Source organism: Pollachius pollachius, assembly GCF_949987615.1.
Source record: "Pollachius pollachius genome assembly, chromosome: 15".
Taxonomy (NCBI): domain Eukaryota; kingdom Metazoa; phylum Chordata; class Actinopteri; order Gadiformes; family Gadidae; genus Pollachius; species Pollachius pollachius.
The window spans coordinates 13,309,191-13,319,154 of NC_136948.1; the positions used below are offsets into that span (position 1 = coordinate 13,309,191).

A 9,964-nucleotide genomic window follows, 5' to 3' on the forward strand; every position below is an offset into this window, starting at 1 on the left:
ATAACAAACATGAACTGAAACCACATTTGTCGCGTGATAAGCACAGCTGTGGATATTATACACACGCACGACCAGCCGCGCCCAGCACTCGTGTCAGTGGACTCTAAGCGACACGACTCACCAAAAGCCCTCAACATAAACAAGAAAAAAAAAAGTGCACTGTTCTTTCACAAGAAAACCCCCCGTTGTGCTAAAGGACGCCCTGCGGTGATGCCGTTCTCCTCAGTGATCTAGAACGGGGGTCAGAGGACCTAGCCCGTGGCCCTCACACCTGTGGAGAGCAGTCCGGTCCTTCAGCGCCAACCCGTCCCCCCCCTGGCCCTCTCCCAATCTCTAGGGACATTGGGCGTCCTTCCCTGGGCTCAAAGGGTCTCTGGGGCTCTCCTCGGGGGCGGGGGCCGGCCTCTCGTCCTGGCCCTCCGGTGGAGCCCGGTCGCAGGAGGCGGACCCCAGCACCTTGGCGCTGTGCTCCTGGGCCTTGGCCCTGAGTGCCGCGATGCTGTTCTCTCTCAGCTCCTCCTTGGAGATGGGGGAGCGCTCGCTCTCCGGGGGGCGCTTGTCCTCGGCGTCGCTGCCGTCGGCCCGCTGAGCCAGAGCCATGGTGGCGGCGGCGGCGGCGGCGGCGGCGGCGGCGGGGGTGGTGTGGATGGGGGTGAGGGCGGGCTGCTGGGGGGGGTCCGGTTTGAGGCCCGACGGCGGGGGCACCACGGCCTCCATGGACTTTTTGTGCATCCCTGCAAAGAATTGCGGGTATTCAGATTTAGAATAGCGCCTGCAGAGCGGAAAGCCGTCTTGGACTGCAAATAAGCAAACAAAAAAGATGGCTCTGCTTTAGAACAGGGATTTAAGGCTGAGTTTAAGGGCAGCGGGGGGAGGTGTTTGTGTGTACACCCCAGCTCGATCCCTCCGCTCAACTACCTCAGCTGGACGCCTGGTACCGCCATCGCTAAGAGCAGGCAAAGGTCTATCAGCAAAGTCACAACTTTTCTCTGTTTTGGGACCTCGGTGGTGGAACGAGCTCCCTGCCGATGTCAGGATCGCAGGGTCGCTCACCAGCTTCGGCAAAAGACTTAAAACTCACCTGTTCAGAGTTCACCTCGACTCTGCATAGCTATACCCAGCCCCTTCCGGCCACCATTGTATGTTGTACGTCCTGGCACTTAATGTACGCACACGGGGAATGGGTTAGCCTAGCGATTGTTAGTACTTGCACTTGGTTCTATGAACATCTTTACTGTACCGACAGCGATAAATTGTTTAACTTCTTATGACAAATGTACTTATTGTAAGTCGCTTTGGATAAAAGCGTCTGCTAAATGCCCTAAATGTTAATGTAAATGTAAATGGGATGCACGGGTACCCAGGTTGAGGTGTTGGTTTCAGGTTAAACTGGCCATCCTTTTCAAAGTGATAAATAAAAGTGTGTTTCAATATGGTGTTTAATGTCCTTCATTTTGTTGTCATGACACGACCAGTGTTGAAGTGCACCGTTAGGTGTAGGCATTTTGGCCGATTCTTAAAAGTGGGCAGACTCTGCAGTGAAAAGTAGCAGGGAGCAGAGAACTGGTTTGGTCATTGGCACGGTTACAGCCTAGGAGGAGCGAGATGCTGAGGATGTCAGAACTCTGGAGGGTGGATCTGGACCCAGCACTCATAAACTTATGACACATACATTTACGTAAAGACTGAGTCAAAATAACAATAACTTAAAACCAAACCGAGTTGGCCATGAACAGGGGGAACTACTGAAGCCCGGAGACACGCTGAGCTAAACTGCGGCCTCACCGAGCAGCCAGGGGGCGCAGGACTCCATGACGCCGTCCTTGGCCGACTTGAGGATGGACTCGGGCAGGGGGATGGAGTGGCGCACCATGGCCCCGTACAGGCCGTACTCCGCCATGACGCTGCTGCGGCCCCAGCACTTCTCCCGCTTCCTCCACTTGGCCCTGCGGTTCTGGAACCACACCTGGGGACGGGGGGTGGAGGGGTGGAGGTGGGGGGTACAGGTGAGAAAGGGTTCAAAGGTAGACCGTTTCCGCTGACCTCCATCGCTTTGACAACAGGTGTTACCGTAGAGGTCTGGCGGGGGGGGGGGGGATGAAGAAGGTCACTCCCCTGGAAGGACCGAGGTTCAAAGCTAGACCAACGCCATCGCTATGACAACGGGCGGAAGCTACAAGGCTTTGGAACTGCAAAGCGTGAAAACGAAAACTTTGGTGTGGGTTTTTGCGTCCACTGTGTCTGTTCTATGTGGGAGGGGAGGTCGTTAAGGTAACGAGGTAGCGTCTCACCGCTGTGGAGGAGCTGAGAGGGCCGACAGAGACGGAGGGAAGCTCCACTCAGTCACAGCCACCCCACGGCTGAGCAGAGTGCAGCGATCTGTCAGCTCAGAGAGAGGCCAAATTGATTTCATAGCACAACACAGTGCTCCTAAATAGTCTACTTAGCCACCTCTGATGGCTTTGTGAAGAGTGGAGATGAGAGGAGACAGCGGGGGGGGGGGGTAGCTGGAAGAATCTAGAAGGGGGGTTGATGGGGTGGGGGGGTTATTAAATGGAAAATGATCAAAAGAGCTTTTTTTCCAAGTGGTTTTCTGGTTATTCTGATGATAACCATCATTTCATACAGAATACTTTTTCATGAGAAATTCTTCTCTGGCCCTCAAAGGAAGCGCGCGTGGATCCGCGGGAAGAAGAAGCGACCCGAGGGCACGACGAGGCTGATTGAAAAATAAGTTAATTTCAGGCCCAATCGATGGCGGGCAGGCGGGCAAATATCACGGGAAATTAAAGCGGCGGGACTCAGGGGAGCGGCGCTATTGACCCGTGCTAATAAATTCAATGTAGTTATTTCATTTGAACTCCCTGCATCTCGAGCCAGCCGTCCCCCCCCACCCACACACACACACGTGGCACACCGCTCCCCGTCTGATTTAACTAATTACTCTCAATGAGAAAATTGGGTGTTAATTTTATTTAGAATTGGAATAGGCTGTCACCTTATTTATTTATTTATTTATTCCATTATTATTTATTCGCGTCTAGGAGCCGTAATGAGAAGGAAAATTAAAAGGCGCCATGAGGGGCCAGATGGATAGCGCGGGTCACGACGCAATCTTCTTCCAGCCTTTGATCGCGTGATTAGGTCGTTAGTGCGCTTCCGCGGGAACAAATTGTTTCACATCCAACCGCCTGATGAGAGATGATCTGCTCTGGCGAGGACGCTGCTGGTGGAGGAGGTGGAGGAGGTGGTGGAGGGGGAGATGGAGGAGGACGCTGCTCGCGGAGGAGGAGGAGGAGGAGGAGGAGGAGGAGGTGAAGGAGGAGGAGGAGGCGGAGGAGGGGGAGGCATCTTTGTTCCGACAGGAGAGGAGCGTCGCTGATCGATTTACGGTGGGGCCCCTGGCCCCGGCCTCATACATTAGGCTGTGGGCTATGAGTGTGTGAGTGGGCGCCCTGTCTGACAGCAGACCGTGTTTTCTAGTGGAGCCTTGAGAGACTCACTGCACACGTCCACTCCTTCAGTTTCGTTTTTATCTGAATCCCTATTGGATATGGAGAATAAAATGACAGTTCAGTCTTTTGGGTGAAATAAACAAATAAATAAATTGAAAGGTAATATGCCTACACGAAGCCCCCGCTTCATGGAATTTCCCCACCCTTTTTACTATCAAATAATGGAAGAACCTTTCCAAGTAAAACAGACGAACAGATGATTCTGCTGCGAGTGAACAGAACCATAAAGTCGTCTGAAGAACTGTTAATAAGCCTTTTTTTTCTCCTCGTAGGCAACCTCATAGACGACAATAATCTGAAGACAGTTCAAAACAGCAGCATAATGGTGAAACTAAACGTGCAGAACGCAGTTATGACCCAAATACCAAACAACGAATAAACACTGAATAAACCAAAAAACAGAGCCGTGGTTTGTATCTTTAAGTCGAAATATAACAGAGCCATCTTCACAGCAGGCCTTCAAACAGTAGATGATATGTATTCATGCTCTGGGGTTCCTACCTGTATCCTGTCCTCAGGAAGCTCTGTCTTCATGGCCAGCATCTCCCGGGCGTAAACATCAGGGTAGTGGGCTTCATTGAACGCCTTCTCCAGCTCCTCCAGCTGGTACGATGTGAATATGGTCCTGGTGAGAAGGATTATTAGAGGGATAAATTACAACGAAATGACAAATGTGATATTCATTTATAAATAATCGAGCATTATTGATACAATAATATTTTAAAGATCGGCCTGTCTTCTTTGATCAAATAATTAATCCCATTCGTTATAGGATATTAGGTATACTGCTAAAAGGCTTATAATAGTTAAAGGCTTTTGTTAAGCATATAATAACAACAATAAGGACACTAAACTAGGCTGAGAGTCTCATATAGAAAATGGATTCTTTAAACGGAACGCATTCTGAAGCCTCAGAAAAACTATTTAGGCCTAATTATAAAGAATATAAACCTCCAGTCAACAACATTAATACTCATCAATAATTGGATAGAATATCAACCAATCATTGCAATAGCCTATAGGCCAATCATGAATTGATACAAACATAGAAATAGAATAAATATTTGTTAACAGACCAGCAGATTAATAAACAGGATTAAATAATATAATGCTGACCGGTGACGTCTTTTCTTGCGTTTCTTGCTCTGATTTATGGAAGACTTGGAGATCTTTCGTTCATTGGAAGAGAAATCCTCCGAATCTGGTCGAACAACAGCGAACACAACAAGAGGTTAATATTATAGCCTGCTATTAAATTATTTTGACTTAATTCCGATTATACATAGCCTTTTTTTATTCACAGATAAGCAGAATCACATTTAAAATGACATGCTTAATGGGGGAAATTGCTTGTAATTGTAATTATTAGCCTAATAATGTAGCTATATAGGTCTACAATATTTATGATATATAAATATAAGAAAAGGACCACAAAAACCTGGACTGATCTGACCTAGGCCTGTTCAGGTTCACCAACACTAAACAATGATAATCACTAATAGGCCTTCACTAACCTTAATTCAATTAAATCATAGGGTACAATAATAAAAAATCAACAATAATATTAACAATAATATAGCCTTATAATAATCATACATTCTTTATTATTTGTAGATATAATTGTATATAGTTCTCCATTATATGCCCTCTAAATAATGGAATTAACAACAGGCTAACATAAATAGCTCCATACAGGCTTTGTGTTCAGAATCCAGATGTTTGGACAGACGAGAGACTGAAAAGTCGTGTCGGTTTACCTGAGCTGGCAGTGGACTGGCCCACGTCCAGCCGTCCCAGTGATCTATGGTGGGGTTGCAGGTGAACGTTTTGTGCGTCCGACAGCACTTCCAGAAACGCAGGCTGGCTGTAGAAGGATGGAATCCCGCCGGGCCCGAGTAGTCCCATCCCGACGCCCACGGCGGCGGGGCCCAGCATCGACCGAGCAGCCAGCAGATGCGCACCGGGCGGCAGAGATTGTAGCGGGCTGCCGGGGGGCACGGAGGGCTCCTTATTCAGCCCCAGTATCTCATGGATCCCGAAGCCCGTGCATTTCGGAGGGTGCGTGGCGGTGCTCTTCAACAGATGCCCGTTCACGGCTCCTCCGTTTCCGCCCAGTGACATCTTGGATGGGTTGAAAGTTTCCGACAGCAAGGCGCCTTGCTTCCCCGTCATTTAGTCTCTGTGTTTGGGTGATATTTGCCCGTTTCGTGTGAATGGTAGTCCCCAGTGCATGATCCACTGTGCAACGCGGCACTAGAAGCTTTTAGAAAACGGTCCTTTTATCCAACAGGTCCATCCCGAAAGGAGTCAGGACTCAGCAGCCAATCAGCTGCAAGGAAGCTGTTGAGGATTCCTGTGGATCATGGATGCGTTTATACGCCCTCTCGGATCTGGAGCTGGTTCCTCCACAACATAAACCACACGGACCAGGGCGCACAGAGAGGAATACGACACACACAACAAGCTATAGTCCACGTTTGTTGAGCATTTTATGATGAAGAACTAGTGAACATTTTGACGCCACAAAATCCAAGGTAGCGAAAGATTATTTTGCATGAAGATAATCAACAACAACAAAAAGTCTTTCCAGCCAGAAATAAACAAGCATGATTTTTCTGATGAACAGATCAATGGAGACCTAGCTATGGTGTCGAATGTTTCACACACATAGACGGGCTGTTGTTTCCAGATGCTGGGCAGAAGCATCACACGCGCCATCAAAGGGCCGTCGGAGCGACAGCTGGACGCGGAGATATAATCCCACCACAGCAGATTAAATCACACCGTTTCCTCAGAGAAATTAAAACCCTAATATGGGCCAGTGCTTGATCTAAAAATAGAGAAACGGGGGATTTTTCAGCAACATCATAACACAAACCCCGATCGGGCCTCTTATTGACGGCTGGATGGGCCGGCAGCTAATTTATGTCCGAAATAATTGGATTGACAATATGATGGGGAATAAATCTTAATTGGCCTCTTGGACTAAATTCATTATGTGTGAGTCTTTACTCACTTCTTGCATTTTGAAACTTTTATTTGATTTTGTGTTGGGTCAAGCGAGGAAAACGTGCCTGGATATAGTCCTAATTGCCAAATTCATAATAGTATTTTTATAAAACATCGAAAGCGATTCGATTTTTTTTTGTGGTGTTTCGTTCAATCAGGGAGTTAGGTTGGAGGCCGGCCGGCATAGAGACATAAACCATATCTCTCAAATCTCTCACCATATGAAGCCCACGTCTGGTCTCTAAATCGAGCGAGAAGCTGTCACTCAACGGAGAAAGGACAATTTTAGAGCAGAATTCTAAGTAAATTAAATCCAGAAGCCCTATAAGGCCTGCTATATGAAATGATCTTAAATGATCTTGAATGATGGTGAATAAAACGGATTAATGATGGCCTGTTGCTGGCTGCTTTCAGGCCTATTTGAATGTGTAAGGCCTAATTAATAGCTGACCATCTAACATCACAGACCTCTTTAATATTCAAGCTGAGGCATCAGTTATCCATTCCGACCCGTTGTTGCTGCTCCTACAAATGACGAAGTCTTCCGAATATTCACGACGAAGAGGAAGAGAAACGAGCGCCCTTATACTGCCGAAGCCATGTCAGAAAGAGAGAATTAAGGAATCAAGTCTCTGATTACGAGGGATCAATCATTACAGTGGACCAGTTGAAACTAATTAAGGCCGATTAGTTAAGAAAAAAATGCATTAATGAAGAAATCAATGTTGTTAGAATATGCTAATGATACATCAGCCTACTGGGATCAAAGCATTTATTCATACCGGACGTGACGGAGTGCAGATGACCTGTCAATTACAGAGGTGACCGCGCGCGCACTTCATTAACGCTATTGTTGCAATCATTATTTTCTGTTTGCTTGTTTGTTGCAATACTCTTCGACTTTCCGTGCACATTTTTATAATGCATCTCCTCCCCGTATTAAAATGCAAGCTTCCTGATTTGCATGCAAAAGACAGGAAGCCCAATAAGGGCCCTAGATTAAGGGAAGGTTTAGTTCAGTCATTCATGTGGATTGGGTTTCCCATCAAAGACCTGCAGGATCTGACGGCTGCAGATTAAACAGCAAACAGCTGTTGGACATTTTTGGTTTACTTCCTCCCAATATCCCCGAGTATTACCCCATGTAACATTATAGGCATCATGGTGGGCAGAAAAAAGCTTTCTCTCTCTTTCTTTTAAATCGCACACTTTGGCATAAATCAAAATGCTAGCCTACTTATTGTGAATATTAAAAAATAATTTAAACACATTTTTAAAAACACTTTAAAAATCCAGTGTCGAAAACGTCTATCTATTCTATCGTAATGACAGTTTCCCACCGTAAGTCATCACCGGTTCAGTAAGAAGGTCCGACCAGAGAACCATAGAACCGGTCCCACCGTAGAACCAGTGACCATATCATTGACAATAGAACCAGTGACCATAGAACCAGTGACCATACAACCAAAGACGCATAGAACCAGCGACCATAGCATAGAACCAGCGACCATAGAAGCATAGAACCAGTGACCATATAAGCATAGAACCAGTTACCATAGAAGCATAAAACCAGTGACCATAGAAGCATAGCGCATTCCTGCAGGGGTTCATAAAGGATAACGGCCACAAACAAACCACGCCCCCTTCAGTGAACGTCGCGGGTTCTCCTGTGGTCCTGATTGGAAAATGTTGACGGCTATGGGTGGTAATGAATATGTGAGGAACTTTCACTTTCCTGGAAGGTCAGGCGGGATAATAGGCTCTCGGTGCACGAGAAACACAACTATACATTAACCCCCCACTGCAGAATCCGAAATGCTTCAGCTCACATATGCAATCCTGATAATAACTAGTTTCCCTGTCCTCCACGTACCGCCGGTGATTTATACTTTTGCCTTGTTTGTTTTGCCTTTCAGACCGGACATTGGGAGGCACTGGATGATTCAGCACTGAGCCGAGCACCGCATCCTCCCTCCCGCCTGGAGGGCAACGTGATGACGGCACACATCTTCAGCCGAATCAGGGGGAAAACACAAAGCACAGCTCGAAGCTCTGCCAAGGAAGGTGATGCTCCACCATCACCATCGCTCCCCACCCCCCGAATCCACCTCTCATCCAGCCACCCGGTTCAATCCCAAATTTGCAAGCTGTAGTTTTCTCGTGGCTCTTCCACTGTGTCGTGTTTGGAAGCTGCACATCGGCATTGCTTAATTAGGCGTGCGGTTGATTAATTAGCGCTAATTGACAGCTAATTTAAAGCTTTAAGGCGCATTCGATTGAGCTTACCTACACGGTGAGGTTAGATCAGCAAACGCTATTTTTTTTAAGACCCCGCCTCCACCACACACACGCGCGAGCGCACACGCACACATGCGCATACGCTTCAAGGGGAACAACCTGTTCCTTGGATAATCTATTTGGGAGTGCCGGGGGCCATGGGATTGGAGGCAGGCAGCAGTGCGCTCCGCTGCACCATATTGAGGATGTCAGGTCACTTAGTGTGTCAAGGCTCTGCTGCGGCTGATCAATGCTCCTTAGTCGATATCAACACGTGTCCGATGGTGAACCTAATCGCCGTCTTATCGGGTGGCCCGGCTGAATCATGACAGGTTAAAGGTCACCTTCAAATCCTGTGTTAAAGTGTTATTCACACCCTGCCACTGAAAGCCACCAACACTTCATGATCACAAAGAAGGTGGGCATTTTCTATACCGTCACGTTCACATGCTGGCACGTCACTGTTGATCCTACATAAAGGCTGCCGATCCCTACTTTAATTCTAATAATCCAAATTGCTGTGCGGTAGGCCTAAGCAAGGGCTGCTCGAGAGTGTCTGGAGCAGGGGGGGCCGGGGCGCTCCGTGTCCATGTGAATGGGGCTGAGCTGGGCACGAGGAGGGGCTTATTACTGGTCCGGGCACCAGCGTTGCTGGTGGAGAGTGAGTGGCCAGGGACCCTGTAACATCTCCAACAGAAAACAGTCAGAGGCATTGTCTTACCTAATTATGACCCGTGGAGGCCTGTTTGTTTCCCGTTCGCCATGCCTGTCTGGTTCCCTTCTCTGCATGGGCGCCAGCACCCCGAAAACCTGGGTGTGCTAATTAGAAAAGAAACGGCCCTAGTAATTATGTCAACTCTCGTTAACGACCATGACCATGACCATAAGCAATATTATTTTTACGTAATGTTTTGTGTCGGGAACCCGTCTTGCAATGCTCATTAAATGTGGGGAAATAAGAGGGGTCCTGGGAGTGTGGGGGGGGGGGGGGGGACCCCGCATGGCCTAAGATGGAGGACAGCTGCAAGCTGTGGAATGGCGGTGGCATGAAGTTACAGCCCTGAATAAATGCCTAGCACTCTCAGAACTGTTTCGCTGGATGTAGTTTAAATCGCGTTCAGTGTGGCTGAAAACAGCATTCAAAAAGTAAACACAAACAAAGA

At 47.7% G+C, this 9,964-nt stretch overlaps 1 protein-coding gene across 1 annotated transcript; it reads right to left on the bottom strand.

Annotated features, from left to right (window-relative positions):
- Positions 1 to 333: 333 nt before the first annotated feature.
- vsx2 (visual system homeobox 2) lies at positions 334 to 5,687 on the bottom strand (the record flags this gene model as incomplete). The annotated part of the gene is made up of 5 exons (XM_079752272.1): positions 334 to 734; positions 1,786 to 1,966; positions 4,017 to 4,140; positions 4,632 to 4,716; positions 5,273 to 5,687. 5 exons carry the CDS (start codon positions 5,685 to 5,687, stop codon positions 334 to 336), a joined length of 1,206 nt encoding a protein of 401 aa, XP_079608398.1.
- Positions 5,688 to 9,964: the final 4,277 nt, after the last annotated feature.